At 43.5% G+C, this 20,280-nt stretch overlaps 2 protein-coding genes across 2 annotated transcripts in view; both read right to left on the reverse strand.

The window, feature by feature from the left end:
• The window catches only part of MYO7A (myosin VIIA), a 161,860-nt gene extending 157,229 nt beyond the window's left edge, over nt 1–4,631 (reverse strand). Inside the window, exon 1 of the mRNA XM_083735822.1 lies at nt 4,372–4,631. The gene's annotated coding sequence lies outside the window, so the exon portion shown is untranslated. The remainder of the gene's footprint in view (nt 1–4,371) is intronic.
• A 7,778-nt stretch (nt 4,632–12,409) lies between these two features.
• CAPN5 (calpain 5) overlaps nt 12,410–20,280 on the reverse strand; it is a 92,671-nt gene continuing 84,800 nt past the window's right edge. Inside the window, exons 10-13 of the mRNA XM_083736752.1 lie at nt 18,937–19,133; nt 16,847–16,968; nt 16,436–16,572; nt 12,410–14,905 (exon numbers count right to left, since the gene is read on the reverse strand). Coding sequence (XP_083592878.1) covers nt 14,723–14,905; nt 16,436–16,572; nt 16,847–16,968; nt 18,937–19,133 — 639 coding nt within the window. The 3' untranslated portion in view covers nt 12,410–14,722. The remainder of the gene's footprint in view (nt 14,906–16,435; nt 16,573–16,846; nt 16,969–18,936; nt 19,134–20,280) is intronic.

Consider the following 20,280-nt stretch of genomic DNA (forward strand, 5'->3'; position numbering starts at 1 on the left):
TCTTTCTTTCTTTCTTTCTTTCTTTCTTTCTTTCTTTCTCTCTCTCTCTCTCTCTCTCTCTCTCTCTCTCTCTCTCTCTCTCTCCTTCCTTCCTTCCTTCCTTCCTTCCTTCCTTCCTTCCTGGCAAGTGAACCCAAGCTCTGGGTTTATTTCAATGCCCTCTTGCAGAAGATCCAAAACTGTTCCATTCGCCAGCATGCCAGCCGATAGACGCAGCCACCACCCAATGCATGTAAGTAACTTGTGGTGAACGCCTGTCGGCTACTGAAGGCTGCTAACCAGCGCAGTTAGAGGCAGCGATGCTTCCGCAAACCCATTGCTGGAAACAACAGGAGGGGAAAGTTGCTCAAATCCAGGCTTCCGGTCGGCCCCTTTGAGAGCAGGATGCTGAACCAGGTGGGCCAGTGGTGTGATCCAGCAAGCTCTTCTTATGTTCTTTGTGGAAATGCCTTTTTGGTATAGGGACTCTTTCTCGGGCCCCCGCTTTGTATACCACCCTTTTATTTCTGCATCGGGCATTCTTCTCTCTCCTGTTTAGTTTGAGGCTGCTAAATTAGATCAGCTTCTTTGTGTTCTCTTATATCAGGGGGTCAGCAAACTTTTTCAGCAGGGGGCCGGTCCACTGTCCCTCAGACCATGTGGGGGGCCAGACTATATTTTGAAAAAAAACAAAAACGAATTCCTATGCCCCACAAATAACCCAGAGATGAATTTGAAATAAAAGTACACATTCTACTCATGTAAAAACACCAGGCAGGCCCCACAAATAACCCAGAGATGCATTTTAAATAAAAGCACACGTTCTACTCATGTAAAAACACACTGATTGCCGGACCATCGGCAGGCCGGATTCAGAAGGCAATTGGGCCGCATCCGGCCCCCGGGCCTTAGTTTGCCTACCCATGTTTTATATGATGTTTTATGGATTTGTTTTCTGTAATGATTGAGAAGACGATTGTTATTTAAGTGTTCTCAATATTTTTTGTTGTTGTTCTATGTTCTTCTTTTGATAAGAACATAAAAATAGGCTTGCTTAAGCAGGCCAGTAGACCATCCAGTCCCGGATCCTGTTCTCACTCTAACCAGCTAAATGCCTGCGGGAAAACAGCAGCAGGATCTGAGCATAAGAGCCTACTCTCCCCTCCTCTGGTTTCCAGCAACTGGTATTCAGAAGCATTGCTGTGAAGGAAGAGCAATAACCACCATGACTAGTAGCCACTGATGGTCCTTTCCTCCATGAATCTGTCTCTTTCCTCTTTTAAAGGAAAGAGGATCACACTTCAAAACGACCTTGACAGATTAGAGAACTAGGCCAAAACAAACAAGATGAATTTTAACAGGGAGAAATGTAAAGTATTGCACTTGGGCAAAAAAAATGAGAGGCACAAATACAAGATGGGTGACACCTGGCTTGAGAGCAGTACATGTGAAAAGGATCTAGGAGTCTTGGTTGACCACAAACTTGACATGAGCCAACAGTGTGACACGGCAGCTAAAAAAGCCAATGCAATTCTGGGCTGCATCAATAGGAGTATTGCATCTAGATCAAGGGAAGTAATAGTGCCACTGTATTCTGCTCTGGTCAGACCTCACCTGGAGTTCTGTGTCCAGTTCTGGGCACCACAGTTCAAGAAGGACACTGACAAACTGGAACGTGTCCAGAGGAGGGCAACCAAAATGGTCAAAGGCCTGGAAACGATGCCTTATGAGGAACGGCTAAGGGAGCTGGGCATGTTTAGCCTGGAGAAGAGGAGGTTAAGGGGTGATATGATAGCCATGTTCAAATATATAAAAGGATGTCACACAGAGGAGGGCGAAAGGTTGTTTTCTGCTGCTCCAGAGAAGCGGACACGGAGCAATGGTTCCAAACTACAAGAAAGAAGATTCCACCTAAACATTAGGAAGAACTTCCTGACAGTAAGAGCTGTTCGACAGTGGAATTTGCTGCCAAGGAGTGTGGTGGAGTCTCCTTCTTTGGAGGTCTTTAAGCAGAGGCTTGACAACCATATGTCAGGAGTGCTCTGATGGTGTTTCCTGCTTGGCAGGGGGTGGGACTCGATGGCCCTTGTGGTCTCTTCCAACTCTAGGATTCTATGATTCTGTGATTCTAAATCCATACTTTGATGGCAGAGTATATCCAATGTATCTAGTAGGCCTTGATAGTGCAATCTTCATGCAAGAGATGCAGGTGGCGCTGTGGTCAAAACCAGTGAGCCTCTTGGGCCTGCCGATTAGAACGTTGGAGGTTCTAATCCTGGGGTGAACTCCCATTGCTCTGTCCCGGCTCCTGCCAACCTAGCAGTTCAAAAGCACGCCAGTGCAAGTTGATAAATAGGTACCACTGCGGCGGGAAGGTAAACGGCGTTTCCATGCTCTCTGGTTTCCGTCACGGTGTTTCATTGTGCCAGAAGCGGTTTAGTCCTGCTGCCCACATGACCCAGAAAGCTGTCTGTGGACAAACGCTGTCTCCCTCAGCCTGAAAGCAAGATGAATGCCGCAACCCCATAGTCGCCTTTACCTTTTACCTTTACCATTCATGCATTTGTCTAATCCTGTTTTGAAGCAGTCCAAATTGATGGCCATCATTGCCTCTTGTGAGCCACACTGGCTACAATTTACTGAGGGGGTGGCAGACAAACAAACATGGTGTCTGATCCCTTCTACTCTATCTGAACACTAAAAAAACTAGGTATCGAACTGGAGGATCATCTAACCCAAGTCCTTGCTCAGTGTAGGAAATCCAGCAGTAGATCACCACCAGATTACCGCCCAGTCTCAGCTTGAAGATCTTCAACAAGGGAATAGCTCACTACCTTCCCGGGTAATGGTTCCCATTATCAAAGTGTTTTCAAAAGGTTTCTTCCAATTTGTTCGAAATCTACCCTTGCATGACATAAGCCCATAGATCTAGGCTTGTGGGGCGTAGAAAACACAGTTTTGTGTTGTTGTTGTTATTGTTGCTGTTGTTGTTGTTTTGTGTGTGTGTTTTTTGCAGGCTAGTGAGGAAGGGAGCGTTTGCAGTTGCAACAATTCAAAGGTAGCCTAAAATGTTCTGCAAGATCTCGAGTCTCAGCCAACATCGAACGCCCTGGAATGCAAATCTATAGCAACAACAGTCTGGGCACTTTTTTGTTCTTAACCCAACCTCAGGGGCCAGCTCAGTGTCTCAAACAACCCAGTTATTGTTTGTGGCGTCAATTTTATGGATGTTGATGAAGCAGCGTGAGATTTAAGAAGGTAAATCTGGCACCTGGGATGGCAGAGGGCAGAGAATTTAGTGAAGATGGTGGGATGCTTCTCACAATCAAGACGTTGTGGCCCCCTTCTCCTACAGCAACTTTGCAAGCGGGAATGGACTGTCTATTCGCTTAATTGGTTAACCAATAGAAAGAAATTGCCGTGCAACCCTACACGCCTTTTCGAAATAAAGCCTCGTTGAGTTCCATGGGGAAGCTCTATGTATAGGATTGCAGCTGTAATCAGTGAAAAAGGCGTCTCTGATTAACCAAGAAGCAGACATGTTTTATTAAATCCCCCCAAAAGTGGACGGCAAGGACGATTTTAGAAGTTTTTCTTTCCCCTCAAACAGGAGGCAATGCCTTTTTTTGATGCTTAAGGGCAATACATCACTTTAAAAACAATGTACAGTGGTACCTCAGGTTACATATGCTTCAGGTTACAGACCCAGAAATAGTGCTTCAGGTTAAGAACTTTGCTTCAGAATAAGAACAGAAATCGTGCTCTGGCAGTGCGGCAGCTGCAGGAGGCCCCATTAGCTAAAGTGGTCTTCAGGTTAAGAACAGTTTCAGGTTAAGAACAGACCTCTGGAACGAATTAAATACTTAACCTGAGGTACCACCGTATACATCTTGTTTCAGAACTGCTGTTTTCACCTGTATGCAAATCTGGTGGTTACACGACTCAATTGATTAACTAAAACTCATTTGATCACTCAGCTACAATGTATTTAATTGAGCCACAACTCTAATTACAAGAGGGGTTTTTTTGGGGTGTGGGGATCTGCCTCTTAGATCAGGGAAGGCAACGGTAAAACATCTCCCTGTTTGACCACAGAAATCTCTTTTTTGCTTTTCTTTTTATCTGTTTGCTGTTTGGGATAGACTCCCAAAAGTGACTGTCTCATCCAGCCTACATACACACAAAGGCAACAACAACAACAACAACAACAACAACCACCCACAAAGAGAAACAACCGTAACACTCAGCCCGTCTGTGGGAACAAGAGAAAGCCTGCGATGAAATCTCAGCAGCTCTAAGAGGCTTTTGAGAAAATCCCTATGAATTAAAATGGAAATCCAGACGAACTGTACTGGCCAGCTCTAGACTTGGGTCTGCCTGCTAGCAGCTTACCTTAGTGGTGCATGAAAACTTCCTCTCCGAGTCCACAGCCGATTTGCATCTCTTGAAAGAAACCCAAAGTCCAGTTCTCAGCGAGATCTCGGTGCAAGCAGAGTTCAGTTCAGATGGCAAATGAGTGCATCGCCTGCCTGTCAGTTTTCCCTTCTTCACCAGCTCTCTCTGCTTCCTTCCCATTCGCTCGCTGTCAAGAGCTGCTTTGCTCACTCCAACAGCCTCCCATTCATGCACACTGATCCGTCTTAGCCGGGAGGAGGAGCTGAGCAGAGAGAGATTACCGAACGAGACAAGAAAGGGGGCAGGAGCCGGACTCGCAAGCGCCGTTTCCACGACCCAACTTCTTTTGGGAAAAGTAAAAGCTAGGTGCCGACTTTTGCAAAGCCTGCTCCTTCTCACGTCCTGGCAGTTTTGGACGATGAGGTTTCCTGGTTCCGTAGCTGAGCCTGCCAGGACTCCTGGGTCCTTCCCAACGGTGTGGCTGATCGCCCAATAGGTGCTGCTGGAGGTGCAGAGAGGAGGGAAAACCCACTTATGAGCATGCGATCTGGATCAGGGCAAAGGGCTATCCAGCTCAGGGTCCTGGTCTCCCAGTGGCCAGACAGAGGTTCATTGGAAACTCATTGGGCAGGGTCTGATTTCAAACAAGAACAACAAAAATAATAATAATAATAAATTTTATTTATATCCCGTCCTCCCCAGCCGAAGCCGGGCTCAGGGCGGCTAACAACAATAAAATAATGCATAAAATAAAACATTCTAAAAACATTTCATTATAAAAATTAATTAAAATCAAATTGATGGCAACCATTAAGCAAAAATTCTGTGCAGATTGCCAAAGGAGGGAGTCAGGCTGCGCCCTGACCAAAGGCCTGGTGGAACAGCTCTGTCTTGCAGGCCTTGCAGAAAGATGTCAAGTCCCGCAGGGCCCTAGTCTCTTCTGACAGAGAGTTCCACCAGATCGGAGCCACAGCCGAAAAAGCCCTGGCTCTGGTTGAGGCCAGCCTATCCTCTCCGTGGCCTGGGACCTTCAATATGTTTTTGTTTGAAGACCGTAAGTTCCTCTGTGGGACATACCAGGAGAGGCGGTCCCGTAGGTACGAGGGTCCTAGGCCATATAGGGCTTTAAAGGTTAAAACCAGCACCTTAAACCTGATCCTGTACTCCACTGAGAGCCAGGGCAGCTGGTATAGTACCGGGTGAATGTGATCTTGCAGCAAAGACCCCATAAGGAGTCTCGCCGCGGCATTCTGCGGTATTCACACTGTATTAAATCCACGTTTTGGGATTACTTGAACCCCCTCAACTTCCCTCCCCTGGTTCCTTTGTGTTATCTTAATTTATGCACATCAATAAAGTCTCCATCTCTGATTATCTCCAAATTTAAACATCCTCCACAATCTTACAAGTGTTATAAAAATCCTGCTAATGTATTAACTTCTTTACAATGCTTTGGTACATATGCAATAAACATTGTCCATTTATATATATATATATTTGTTGTCATTTCTAAGTTTCCTAGTTAATTTGGCCATTTCAGCATACACCATTAATATGATATGCCAATCTTCTTTCGTGGGGACTTGTTCTTCGTTCAAGTGTTGGGCTACCAATATCCATGTGGCCATTGTAGTGTACACGAACAGATTCTTATATTCTTTAGGTATACTATCCATTCCTGTGATACCTAATAAAAAAGCTTCTGGTTTTTTTGACAAAGGTCGTTTTAAACATTTTTCTCAATTCATTATAGATCATTTCCCAGAAAAAATTAACAACCTTGCATTGCCACCACATATGATAAAATGTACTTTCTGCTTCTTTACACTTCCAACACTTGTTTTCTCTTGTTTTATACATTTTTGCCAATTTAACCGGTGTTAAATACCATCTATACATCATTTTCATGTAGTTCTCTTTAAGTGAAGTACAGGCCGTGACTTTTATATTACTCTTCCATAATGTTCCCCAATCTGTCATCTGAATATTATGTCCCACTTTATCATAAAACATTTGACCTCTTCATCCTTGGTTTCCCATTCCAACAATATATTATGCATTTCTGATAATAATTTAATATCACTTTCTATTATGAAACTTCAAATTTTCAAAGAGAAATATGTAAATCCTTTCTTTTTTTTTTCATTCTTAAATACTTCATTTAATTGAAAATATTGTAACCAATCTGTTACCTTTCCTTTTACTTCTTTAAATTCTTTCAATTTTAATTGGTTATCCATTTCCGTTAATAGCTGTTAGAGAGAGAGAGAGAGCAACTCTTGCTACTTGCGAAAGAGGTGGTTTTAGGGTAGCGATATTGGTTTAAGGTGCTGGTTTTTGGGAGAGCCAGTGTGGCGTAATGGTTGGAGTGTTGGACTGGGACCTGGGAGAGGATTTGAACCCTGACTCGGCCACAAAGCTCACTGGGGGACAGACTCACTGGGAATCAAGTCCCTGCCTCTCAACCTAACCTACCTCACAGGGCTGTTGTGAGGATGAAACGCAGGGGAGGGGCAGAGAACCATGTACAGTGTACCTCTGGTTAAGTACTTAATTCGTTCCGGAGGTCCGTTCTTAACCTGAAACTGTTCTTAACCTGAAGCACCACTTTAGCTAATGGGGTCTCCTGCTGCCGCCGCACCGACGGAGCACAATTTCTGTTCTCATCCTGAAGCAAAGTTCTTAACCCAAGGTAATATTTTTGGGTTAGCGGAGTCTGTAACCTGAAGTGTATGGAACCTGAAGCACATGTAACCCAAGGTACCACTGTACTGTGTTCCAAACTTAAAAATGGAAAGCATAATGCTGGTGGTCAACAAAAGAGGTTTAAAGACTGTCTCAAGGCAAATCTAAAAAAATGTAGTATAAACACCGACAACTGGGAAACACTGGCCTGCGAGCGCTCCAGTTGGAGAACAGCCTTTGCCAAAGGTGTCATGGGCTTTGAAGACACTCGAATTCAGGACGCAAGGGAGAAATGCGCTAGGAGGAAGGCACGCTTGGCAAATCCACACCGTGATCAACTCCTGCCCGGAAACCAATGTCCCCACTGTGGAAGGACGTGTGGATCCATAATTGGCCTCCACAGTCACTTACGGACTCATTGTTAAAACCGTGTTTATGGAAGACTATCTTACTCGGCTGGGACGCAGGTGGCGCTGTGGGTTAAAGCCTCAGCACCTAGGACTTGCCGATCGAAAGGTCGGTGGTTCGAATCCCTGCGGCGGGGTGCGTTCCCGCTGCTCGGTCCCAGCGCCTGCCAACCTAGCAGTTCAAAAGCACCTCCGGGTGCAAGTAGATAAATAGGGACCACTTACCAGCGGGAAGGTAAACGGCGTTTCCGTGTGCGGCTCTGGCTCGCCAGAGCAGCGATGTCACGCTGGCCACGTGACCCGGAAGTGTCTCCGGACAGCGCTGGCCCCTGGCCTCTTGAGTGAGATGGGCGCACAACCCCAGAGTCTGTCAAGACTGGCCTGTACGGGCAGGGGTACCTTTACCTTTACCTATCTTACTCGGCTACGAGGGATTGCCAAAGAAGAAGAAAGAAGTTCTGCCTCCACAGAGGCAGCAATAATTCTGAATCCCAGTTGCTGGAAACTTCAGCAGGGGAGAGATGCTCGTGTTCGAATCCTGATTGCTGGTTTCTCGAAGGCAACTGTTTGGCCACTGTGAGAAGATGATGCTAGACTGGATGGGTCCTTGGCCTGACCCAGGTGGGCTCTTGTTTTACTTATTATTTATTAATACCATTGATATCCTAGTCCGAATGAGTATTAGATTTAAAATTCTTTTCATATAAAGAAGTGCCGCCGCCCCCGCACTTTATGGAATATACAGAAATGGTGGAACTTACCGGAAGAATAAGAAATCAGGATAACAGATTTTTTTACACGAAACAATGGAAGTGGCTTATTGAATATTTAAAGATCAATTATAAACAGATAAAAAACGTTGGCAGGATTATTGTAATAACATGCAGCATCATAAGAGTATATTTTTTGAAGAAGATGAGTAAATTAAGTTAATTTGGATATGCAGAAGATATCAAACATGAATTTAAGGAACCGTAGAAAGAGGGGGAATGAAGACAAGTTTGGAATTGTCAATGTGATCGTGAAATAATTGAAATGTATAAAATCAGTGAAATGTATAAACGTGAAAAGTATAAATAGATAAATGTAAATAGAAGTGTCCCCCCCCCCAACAAAAATGAAATGTTGTAATTGTTTTTAGAAATGAAATTGAGTCATTGCTTTTATTGCCAACACCTTTATTGTGAAATCGCTCTGAGACCTTTCACGGGAAGCGATTCATGAATAGAAATAAACAAATCCTTATTTATGGCACCCATTTGCTGCCTTTGTTTGTCCCAAGTGGAATTCGTAAAATGGGGTAATATGCGAAGGAACAAAACTGACGGAAAACAAAGGCCAAAAAAACCACAAAAACCCCTATATACAAAACAGCAACAACAAAAAATCATCCAACCATACAATAAAAAGGACAAATCCTACACTCCCCTCAAAAAAGGGAAGCACTACAGCTATTCTATTTATTATTTGTTTTATTTAAAACTTTACTGGCCGAGGGAGCCGGCATACAGCTTCTGGGTCATGTGGCCAGCATGACTAAGCCACTTCTGGCAAACCAGAGCAGCACACGGAAACGCCGTTTACCTTCCCGCCAGAAGGTATCTACTTGCACTTTGACGTGCTTTTGAACTGCTAGGTTGGCAAGAGCAGGGACCGAGCAACGGGAGCTCACCCTGTCGCGGGGATTCGAACTGCTGACCTTCTGATCGGCAAGTCCTAGGCTCAGTGGTTTAACCCACAGTGCCACCCATGTCCCTTGCACAAATGGGTATGTTAGTCAAAACTGCATACAAAAAAATGGGTTTATTCGGAGAAATTCACACGAAATTGCGGCCGAATTTTCATTATGTAGATCTTTAAACCGCAGTTTGTTGCAGAAATGTGTGCTGAGTTTAAGACTGGGAAAAGGGGAACGAGAAAACCAATCCTTACCCAGGATGTGCTAAACTTGATTAGGATCGGTGCCGAAAGTTGCACCGGTTCCTAAATTGAAATGATCCAGATTACAGTGGTGCCCCGCAAGACAAATGCCTCGCAAGACGAAAAACCCTCTAGACGAAAGGGTTTTCCGTTTTTCGAGGCGCTTCGCAAGACGAATTTCCCTATGGGCTTGCTTCGCAAGACGAAAACATCTTGCGAGTCTTGCGATTTTTTTCGCTCCCCCCCCCTTTTTCTAAGCCGCTAATAGCTGCTAAGCCACTTAGCCGCTAAGCCGCTAATAGCGCTAAGCCGCTAATAGCCATGCTTCGCAAGACGAAAAAACCGCAAGACGAAGAGACTTGCGGAACAGATTCTTTTCGTCTTGCGAGGCACCACTGTAATTTGGGAAGTCCTTTGCCAGGTGGAAGTATCGGAGAAATTTCAAAGACAAAAGAGAGAAAGAAGAGATTTAGCAAGACAAGCAGTATTTCCACACAGCACTGTAGTTGTCGCCTAAATCGTCCATCCCTTCTGACTTTTCAGTAAGGATATCCCCCAAAGACAAAATTAACATCTTTCTGTATGCAACAACAGCAGCGAGAATGTTGGTAGACAGTCATTGGAAAGGAAATTATATCCCAACAAAAGGGGAATGGTTAAGTACCTGGAGTACCTGGAGTTAGCAAAATTGACGGATTTAATAAGGCATAAACCCAAAACTATAATACAGAAACAATGGGAATGCTTAAATGAATATCTATACAAGCAGGGCTCAAATACAAAAGTTTGGTTGTGCTTAGACTAACCTTGTGGAGAATATGGAGAACATAAAGATTTGATGGATTATGAAAGAACCTAAGGAAGAGAAATGATTGAAGAACAGATGTAAAGGCGAGCAAGATAACATGTGGTGAATGCGGTGGAAGTCTTTTAAAATATTTTAACCAGGATTTACATATTGTAATGTTTGAAGCATGAATTTGGTAATATTGGTTATGAAAAGTATTATTTTCTTTTCTTTTGTCTTTTTCCTTATTAGTCTATATTTTGGAAAACATGTACATAAATGTGTTTACAGTGTTATGTATTGTTCTTTGTTTCTTTTTCTTTTCTTGAATTTTTTTAAAAATAAAAATAAAATAAAGACTTTTCAGCTGCTGTTAGATCTGCATTCGGACAAGGAAGAAGGCCAGTGTTGGGCTCAGACCAAAGCGATCGGCCAATGCGAAACAAAAACAGAACCATCTCCTCTTAACAAGCAATATTCCAAGCACAATAGCTCCACGGTGTGGGGAGAAGTGGGAGAAACTACAAATTGTGATTGACTGCAACGGCTGGGCTCGTTAAACATTTTTAAATTATGACTTTTATTCTTGCCGAGAAGAAAGAGAGCATGGTTGCTGTTACAAGTGTTTGAAGCCCACCTCCAAATCATTGGCAATGCAGATAGGGGTCTTTTCTTGCTTTGCAAACAGTGCTATTTATATTGGACAAACAGACTAAACCCTACTATGCCAAAGAATTTCAGGAATAGACTTGAAAGAGACGTCGCTGAATTACAACTTATTACTAAACTGAAAACTAAGGAGAGACCTGGTCTGAAAAGAGATATGAGATTCTTGTCTCATTACATATGCTAAAGCAGGGGTCAGCAAACTTTTTCAGCAGGGGGCCGGTCCACTGTCCTTCAGACCTTGTGCAAGGCCAGACTATATTTTGAAGGGGAAAAAAATGAACGAATTCCTATGCCCCACAAATAACTCAGAGATGCGTTTTAAATAAAAGCACACATTCTACTCATGTAAACACACCAGGCAGGCCACACAAATAATCCAGAGATGCATTTTAAATAAAAGGACACATTCTACTCATGTAAAAACAGGCTGATTCCCAGACTGTCTGTGGGCTGGATTTAGAAGGCAATTGGGCCACATCTGGCCCCCAGGCCTTAGTTTGCCTAAAGTAAAGGGACCCCTGACCATTAGGTCCAGTTGTGACCGACTCTGGGGTTGCGGTGCTCATCTCGCTTTATAGGCCGAGGGAGCAGGTGTACAGCTTCCGGGACATGTGCCCAGCATGACTAAGCCGCTTCTGGCGAACCAGAGCAGCGCACGGAAACACTGTTTACCTTCCTGCCGGAGCGGTACCTATTTATCTACTTGTACTCTGACGTGCTTTCAAACTGCTAGGTTGGCAGGAGTAGGGACTGAGCAACGGGAGCTCACCCCGTCGCGGGGATTCGAACCGCCAACCTTCTGATTGGCAAGTCCTAGGCTCTGTGGTTTAACCCACAGCACCACCCGCGTCCCTTAGTTTGCCTACCCATGTGTTAAAGCTATTTTTGGTCATCTGCATACTATCCCTTGCTTTTTCCTGTAGGACTAATTGCAGTCGTTAACAGTCGTCAAGAGTCAATCACCCATCTCCTACTACCCTCCTGAGAAAAACCCCAGCCCACCCTCCCACTATATACAGTGGTACCTCAGGTTAAGTACTTAATTCATTCCGGAGGTCCATACTTAACCTGAAACTGTTCTTAACCTGAAGCACCACTTTAGCTAATGGGGGCCTCCCGCTGCCGCTGCGCCACCGAAGCATGATTTCTGTCCTCATCCTGAAGCAAAGTTCTTAACCTGAAGCACTATTTCTGGGTTAGCGGAGTCTGTAACCTGAAGCGTATGTAACCTGAGGTACCACTGTATAAGGGTCTGGTGACTTTTGTTTCAGTGCATCTGAAGAAGTGTGCATGCACACAAAAGCTTATACCCAGAACAAACTTAGTTGGTCTCTAAGGTGCTTACTGGACATTATTTAAAACCTTTTATTATTATTTTTTATTTCGACTGTGTCAGACCAACATGGCTATCTACGTGAACCTAGTGCTGTAAAGTTGAGGGGGTGATTTTAGCTCAGCCCTATTCACACACCCATCGTGAAACACCCTTCTCGTGTGCGTGTGAAAATGATGTGTGAATGCAACACCTCGGAGAAAGCGCGGAGAGGAAGAAAGAAAGAAAGAAAACTCAAAGTCATGTAATTTATTGATAACTCAGCCATTATTTTTGGCTTTTAATTGCAAATCTCATACAGCCAGTCAATTTCAACATTGTCTAAAATTGCGACCTCTCAATAATACATTTCCTCAGTTTGCATTCATACACGTCACGGGGCATTTATTGGATAAAGTGCGAGTGATAAGACTTCATAAAGGTACAAAAAACAACTGATGGAACCAGCAGGCCTTAAATCAGAAACATCACCTATGGATCACACGCCCAATCCTGATTGTCCATTCCCTCTCTGAAAACAATCTCAGTTTTACTAAGAAATGACAACTTCCAAGTACCAAAAGCCCAACTCTTATATCCCTAAAGAATGGGCGGAAACAGCGAAGGAAGTTTTGGCTAGAATAATAAACATTTGAGCCGTTCTTTTTATTTAAAAACAAACAAACAAACCCCAAAGTAAACATCTGAAGGTATTTTTGGTCCCGATAAACAGATTAAATTGAAAGCCCTATTGATGTTATGGCTTATTTATTACGGGCAATATTCCCATCACACACACAAACACACCACCCTGAAATGCACAAGTTGGAATTAAATCTGTGGTTGAATTCTCCAGATGGAATTCCCTCCCATTTCAGTCCGGAAATGCATTTTGCTAAGGCTCTCCAAAATGATCACCTTTTTTAAAAAACCAAAATCAAACCTTTCTTGCATATAGAAATCTAGCACACAGAACATCAGGGAGATAGAGACCTTCTTGCTCATGAGGCTAGTTTTCTACAAGCAGAGAGTGTCTCTTATATGGGAAATACATGACAAATACTGCCCTGGTTTTGCTGCACGTGCAATGCCGTTTAAAAGCAACAGCAGGCACCTTCCATATGGTTGCAGTATGTGAGACCAAAGGTGCATAGGAACGTGGGAAGGTCTATCTAGATCAGTATTGTCAACACTGACTTGGCAGCTGCTCTCTGGGGCTTCAGGCAGGGATATTTCTCAGCCCTGCCTGGGAACTGAACACGAGACCTTCCGCATGCAGAGAAGATGCTCTAACCACTGAGCTATACCACCGCTTGCTATGTTAACTATAAATGGTAATGGAAGGTCAACGCTTGTTGGAAGTCACGTGCAAGTCACCAAGTCAGTGGGTGTCTCCGCTACCTTGTAGTAGCGACTTACGTAGTTCCAACTATGCACTGTGTGAAATACTTTCTTTTGCCTGGTCTGAATCTCTTTACATCCATCTTCATTGAATTGTCCCCAAGTTAAAAGAGAGGAAGAAAAACTTCGCCCCGTCCACTTTCTCCAAACTGTGCATTTTCTACGAAAACTTTCCGCCCCTCTCCCACACAGAGACATTTCAACAAGTCTAGCATATCCAGACCATTCTTTATTCCCTTTATGAGACCCACCTCACCCTTTTTCCTCAGTATCTTCCAGGAAATGGTGATGCTTATGTAGCTGCGCATCTGAAACCCTGAACCAATCCTGCAACCTCTGGCAATCACGGAATCTCTGGCTAAATATTCACCTCTCATTTTTGTGCAATTGCATTCTGGGTTTTTGCTACTCAACGGGTGAGACGGACATGAGCCACTAAAAGCTCCACCCTTCTGCTACAGGAAATATGGCATTCTGAGATTTCAGTTGGCTTTGCCCACATGTTTGCACCCATGAGGTCTAGAAACTTGATCTCTTTAGGAAGAAAAAGAGAAATCTAAATCAGAGGCGCAGCAACGTCTGCCCTCAGTACGAGGTTTTCCAGACTTTTATTGGCCTGCCACAAAATCACAACACAGATGCAAGTCCTGGGCAGAGAATTTGCCTGCCCTAACTTGTGCATGGAGGGAGCATCGAAGCAACAAATTCCTGGTGTTTCTTCCTGAGCATCCTTCAAGCGAGACCTCGTCTACTCCCTGCCTTTTCCCGCCTTTGGGGACAGCACCTTCGGGGATATGGGAATTAAGAAATGAGCCCTTCGCCCAGGTTGGCAATATGTGGTTTTTTCTCCAGGCTGGGTACAAAGCCCAACCCCAGCCACGCATGTGCGCATGAGAGACAGATTTCTCTGTGTAAACATACAGCCCCGAGTGGGACTCCTTTATACTGCCCAGATGCCCAGAGCTGGCAGTAAAATTACGCTTTCCCCCCACTTCTTGAAAAGGCACCGTTGTATAAAAATCAAATCAAAACAAAACAAAACCGAACGCGCTGGTCCCCTTTTAAAAGTGAAGGCATGCACAGTACATGATGCAGGTACAGATATAGATATATGCTGTATATTACGAGATCGGATGTACAGGTGGCACGAAGGGAACCGTTCTTCTTTTAGATGTTAGTGAGGACGTTGCTGGTGAGCAACTGCACCTTGAGGGTCCCCGGAAGCTCGTTGACGCGTTTGCTGCCTTTGTCCTCCAGATGGAGAATGTGCATCGACAGGAGGTTGTTGGGGTCACCTGCAAGGCTCACCTGGCCCAAAAAGGTGTCACTGATTAGGTTATGGTCCCAGACCTGGAGGGAGAGAAGCAGAGGTTGGTGGACAATCAGAGAAGGAACGTGCCCACAGACCAGGGCTGCGTGCATCCGCTCGCATCCACGGTGGACCTAGCAGACCTCGACCAACCAAAATCTAAAAAACTAAGCATCTAGTCCTCAAGATTGAAGAGAAAAGCTGGACATGGTTAAAGGTAAAGGGACCCCTGACCTAGGTCCAGTCGTGGCCGACTCCGGGGTTACAGCGCTCATCTCGCTTTACTGGCCGAGGGAGCCAGAGTACAGCTTCCGGGTCATGTGGCCAGCATGGCTAAGCCGCTTCTGGCGAACCAGAGCAGCGCACAGAAACGCCGTTTACCTCCCCACCGGAGTGGTACCTATTTATCTACTTGCACTTTGGCGTGCTTTCGAACTGCTAGGTTGGCAGGAGCAGGGGCTGAGCAACGGGAGCTCACCCCGTCACGGGGATTCGAACCGCCGACCTTCTGATCGGCAAGTCCTAGGCTCTGTGGTTTAACCCACAGTGCCACCCATGTCCCTGCACATAGTTCTGCGATAAAAAGAACAGCCGCTCCAATACTTTGGCCACCTCATGAGAAGAGAAGACTCCCAGGAAAAGACCCTGATGTTGGGAAAGATGGAGGGCACAAGGAGAAGGGGACGACAGAGGACGAGATGGTGGGACAGTGTTCTCGAAGCTACGAACATGAGTTTGACCAAACTGCGGGAGGCAGTGGAAGACAGGTGTGCCTGGCGTGCTCTGGTCTGTGGGGTCACGAAGAGTCGGACACGACTAAACGAGTAAACAGCAAATAACAACAGGTTATGGGCCCAGTCCTGAGTGGGCAGAGACGGAGCGTGGAAAAGAACCCAGAGACTGGAAGCGACTCAGCGTTTCTCAAGCAGCTGGCTGTGTCTATTTGAGACCGGGAGGCGAACAATTCTTCAAGCCACGTGAGAGTAAAGACTGAGTGGAAAGCTGAAAGCTGGGTGGAGGTATGGCTGGACTTGGAGCTGGAGCTCAAGGGGGAGCTTCATATTTTCCAGTAGAGAAACTGGGAGAATCCAATTATATGTCATGGAATTTACAGATGTGGGCATTGTTAAAGAAAGAACAGTGTTGGACTGTTATTGTTAACCCTCCTGTAAAAGACGAGGATGAAGAAGTAGACGAAGCAGACCAAAGACTGGAGGACAAAGCCTATGCCAATCTAATTCTGAGTTTAGAGATGTCTCAGTTATCTCAGGTGCGAAACCTTGAAACAGCAAGTGAGATTTGGAAAGCACTGAGAGTGATACACATTAGAGATACTGCTGGCAGTAAAATTACTCTAATGCGAGCTCTGTACCGAGCCGGAATAAGTGAGGGTGAATGTGTTTGAAAACACCTTCAAAGATTGCGTGATTTATTTTCACAGGTAAATGAAATCTTCTTTTAGGGGAGCCAGTGATCTACCGCAGGCGTCCAGTGATCTACCAGTAGATCACGATTTACCTATTGGATGTGTCTGCTATAGTACTACGATCCTTTGATAAAGGAAACCTCACCTGAATGACAATGGGCTGCCCGGGCTTCTTGCGGTAGAACAGGCCTTTCACGTCAAACTCTGGCGTCACAGTGCTTTTCACCACCGGCGAACGGATCTTCTCGCCTTCACATTTAATGATCACGTAGGGGTCCGCGCCTGAATTAAAACGACAACAACGGTTGTTGAAGCCCCGAGTCTGGTTTGTCAGCAGCCCAAAGCTCCCCTGCTCTTTGGAAGCGACTCTCCCCCTCTCCTAGCTGTCAACGTTTCCCTTTTTTCAAGGGAAATTCCCTTATTCCGAATAGGATTCCTCGCAAGAAAAGGGAAAAGTGGACAGCTATGCCCCCTCTCCTCCTCATCCTCCCCCTGCAGATTTCGGGCGTGACGCATGGGTGTGGTTGGAAAAGGGGGTGGGATCGGGGCCCTGCACCTTCTTGCGAATCCTGGTTCTTCAGCCCGGAAGCCGAGACGACGTGGACTTGTGACACCATCTGCGGGTAGCCACACATCCCGCTCCAACAGGTGTGGGGGGGCTCATCCAGGGTCAGCTCCCTACAGGGTGGATAAAAATCAATGATTTTTTAAAAAGAAAAATCAATAAAAATCGGATTTTTAAAAATTTAAATCAGATTTTATTTATTTATTTTAAAATAATATTTATTAAAGTTTTAAAGGTTACAAAAAGAAAAAGAAAAAACACCAAGTTAAACAAAAACTTAACAACACATCACAATAAGAAAAAAAGAGAACAGAAAAAAGAAAAATAATAATTATAAAAAACAGAAAAATAGAAACAATTAAAAAAAAACACACAACGAACCTTCCCTTAACTTATCTTTCATTTGCTTGTTTCCTTGACCTCCTCGCACCTCCCTTTTTTGTATTCTAGTTCGGTTAGCTATTTCAGCAAATCCTTTCCATTCTTCCCAATTTTTATCCTATAATTTATCTTAATATAATGTATCTTTACCTTTCCTCCTTTCCTCCATTAACAGTCTATTTTTATTTAGTCCTTTATAATATTTCTGCTAAAGCCACATAACTTCATTCCAGCCTCCTTCTAACATTCCTTAATTTTACAATGTTTCTGTAAATAAACTTTAAATTTCTTCCAGTCTTCTTCCACCAACTCTTCTCCCTGGTCTCGGATTCTGCCAGTCATTTCTGCCAATTCCATGAAGTCCATCACCTTCATCTGCCATTCTTCCCGGGTGGGTAGATCTTGTGTCATCCAGTATTTTGCAATAAGTATTCTTGCTGCTGTTGTAGCATACATAAAGAAAGTTCTATCCTTCTTTGGCACCAATTGGCCGACCATGCCCAGGAGAAAGGCCTCTGGTTTCTTCAGATTTTTTTTATTTAAATCAGATTTTTAAAATAAAATGCTTTTGGAGGGAAAATCTTTCTAAAGATAGTTTTCTATTTAAGTTACATTATAGGCTATTCATCAGGAAATAAGGGTTTGTTTTTAAGTTTTTCATGTGTGCCAAAACTCAGTCTAAGTATTCTTTTTGAAAAAAAAAATTGTTTAACCACATCAGTTAACAAACATGGATACATATGCTATAATTTGTTTTAGTTAAATAAGTTGTTTAAATTGTTATTAAGGAAATGATTATTTTTCTCCTTCCAATCAAGCACAGCAGAAAAGTTGTCCAAATAGAAACAACAATTTCAAAATTGCCTGTCTTTGTGTTTCTAACAGTATAACTAAATCAGTAATTTTCAATAAAACCGTAAAAACTACTCTGAAAATTTATTATTCCAAAAATGAAACCTTCATCTGGTTGTAAATATTAAGATTATACCAGCAAGAATGGGTCTTTCTATAAAAAATATATATGATTTAAATCAAGTCTTACTGACTAGTGATTTAAATTAAGTCTGAAAATTTATTATTCCAAAAACAAAACCTTTATCTGATGGTAAATATTAAGATTATTTTAAAAAGTGATTTAAATCAAGTCTGCAAATTATTCCAAAATATTGTAATTGTAAATATTAAGATTATAAAAAAAATGATTTAAATCAAGTCTGAAAATTTATTATTCCACAAACGAAACCTTCATCTGGTTGTAAATATTAAGATTATTTTTTTAAAAAAAGATTTAAATCAAGTCTTACTGACTAGTGATTTAAATCGATTTGATTTAAATCCACTTTCTGCAATAAATGAATGAATGAATGAATGAATGAATGAATGAATGAATGAATAAATAAATAAATAAATAAATAAATAAAGTCTTACTGACTGGTGATTTAAATCAAGTCCTATTGACCAGTGATTTAAACCGTGATTTAAATCGATTTGATTTAAATCAAATCCACCCTGGTTCCCTGGAAAGAGGAAGGAGGGGGGAGACACCTGAGAGATGTCAGTGACTTTGCCCCTGAACTCCAAGCATCCTCTATTATCAGAGTCCCACTAAGCGCTGGGTGGGCAGGCAGCCAGGTGCAGATATGGTCCCAGCCAGGATCAAAAGGCTACAGGAAGCCTCCGCTCCATGGACAACAGCTTACTGGCAGTCGGAAGGCACATCTGTGAACACCCTGAGGAGGAACTCGCCCACGTGGCCGGCCTCGAAGGTGGTGGGGATGATGACATAGCGACCTTCCTTCAGGTCCGTCCTCAGGAAGACGATGCGGGAATTGATGTAGATGGAGCTGGCGACCTTGGGCTGCAAGGTGTGCATCCGGTAAGTTCGATTCAGCTCCACCTGGGCAGAATAAAGCACAGGAAAGAAGAAGAAGAAGAGTGTGAAACTACGGAACTCACTGCCACATGAGGCAAGACAGGTGGCTTTAAAAGAGGACCTTATCTAACAATCAGTAGATAAGGTTAAAGAAGAATGGGAATGTCATAAAAATTACTTGACAAAATTTGGTCCCAATAATAATGCTTGGCTGTGTCTAGATTCATTTCACAGACAGAAGAATAATTTCATACTCCAAGGTGGGGACAGATAATTAAACATAGATTAAAACGAGTAATACTGTAGTTGACTTGAAACTGCAAAGAGTAGACGGAAGTCAACAAATCTGAATATATTGAACACTGCTTACTGTTGATTGATAGATATTTATATTTTTTAATAGTTTTTCAGTTTTGCTCTTTGGTTTTCTTTTTCTTTTTTCCTTTCTTTCCTCTCTCTCTCTCTCTCTCTCTCTCTCTCTCTCTCTCTCTCATCTTTTGTCATTTATTCTTTGTAATGTTATTATATTTACCTATTTATATAGTTATCTTAGATTTCTTTTATTATGTACACCGTAACAATTATTTCAGTCTAAGAATATCCAATATAAGCCCATCTCTTTTTTTGGATGTTCTTTCGTGTGTGTGTGTGTGTGTAAATTGTGGAAAAAAGAAAGATAAGAGAACCGGGCAAATTCCTGGCTGCTGATGGCTACTAGTTACAACTGCTGGGCTCTACCTCCACGAAAAGCTTTTAATGCAGCAGTCTGATTGGTCCTAGAACAATAGGATGACAGAATGCAGCAGTCTGATTGGTCCGCAGGAGCCACCCAATCCAACTCCAGGTGCAAGTGAATCTGCAACCTGATTGGCCTACAGGTGAATCCCGGAATTAGCCAATCACGTGGGGCCCATTGTGTAAATAATGTATATAAAGCAGACATTATGGGGGAACTTCCATTCCTCCTCACCACTATGAGCTGAATAAACAGCATGAAATCCACTCTCGACTCCGAGTATATTTCAGGGGGTGTTACGATAGAAACAGACACAGGAGTAGAAATTGCTGGTGTTTGCTTTTTCATCTTGTGTGCGGAACGGGTATCAATCCAGCCAATATGATTAGCATTTGCTGCCACTGTTGCTTTCAGTCAGCAAACCACACCTATTCG

Source organism: Podarcis gaigeae (genome assembly GCF_964106915.1).
Source record: "Podarcis gaigeae genome assembly, chromosome: 4".
NCBI classification, from domain to species: Eukaryota; Metazoa; Chordata; class Lepidosauria; order Squamata; family Lacertidae; genus Podarcis; species Podarcis gaigeae.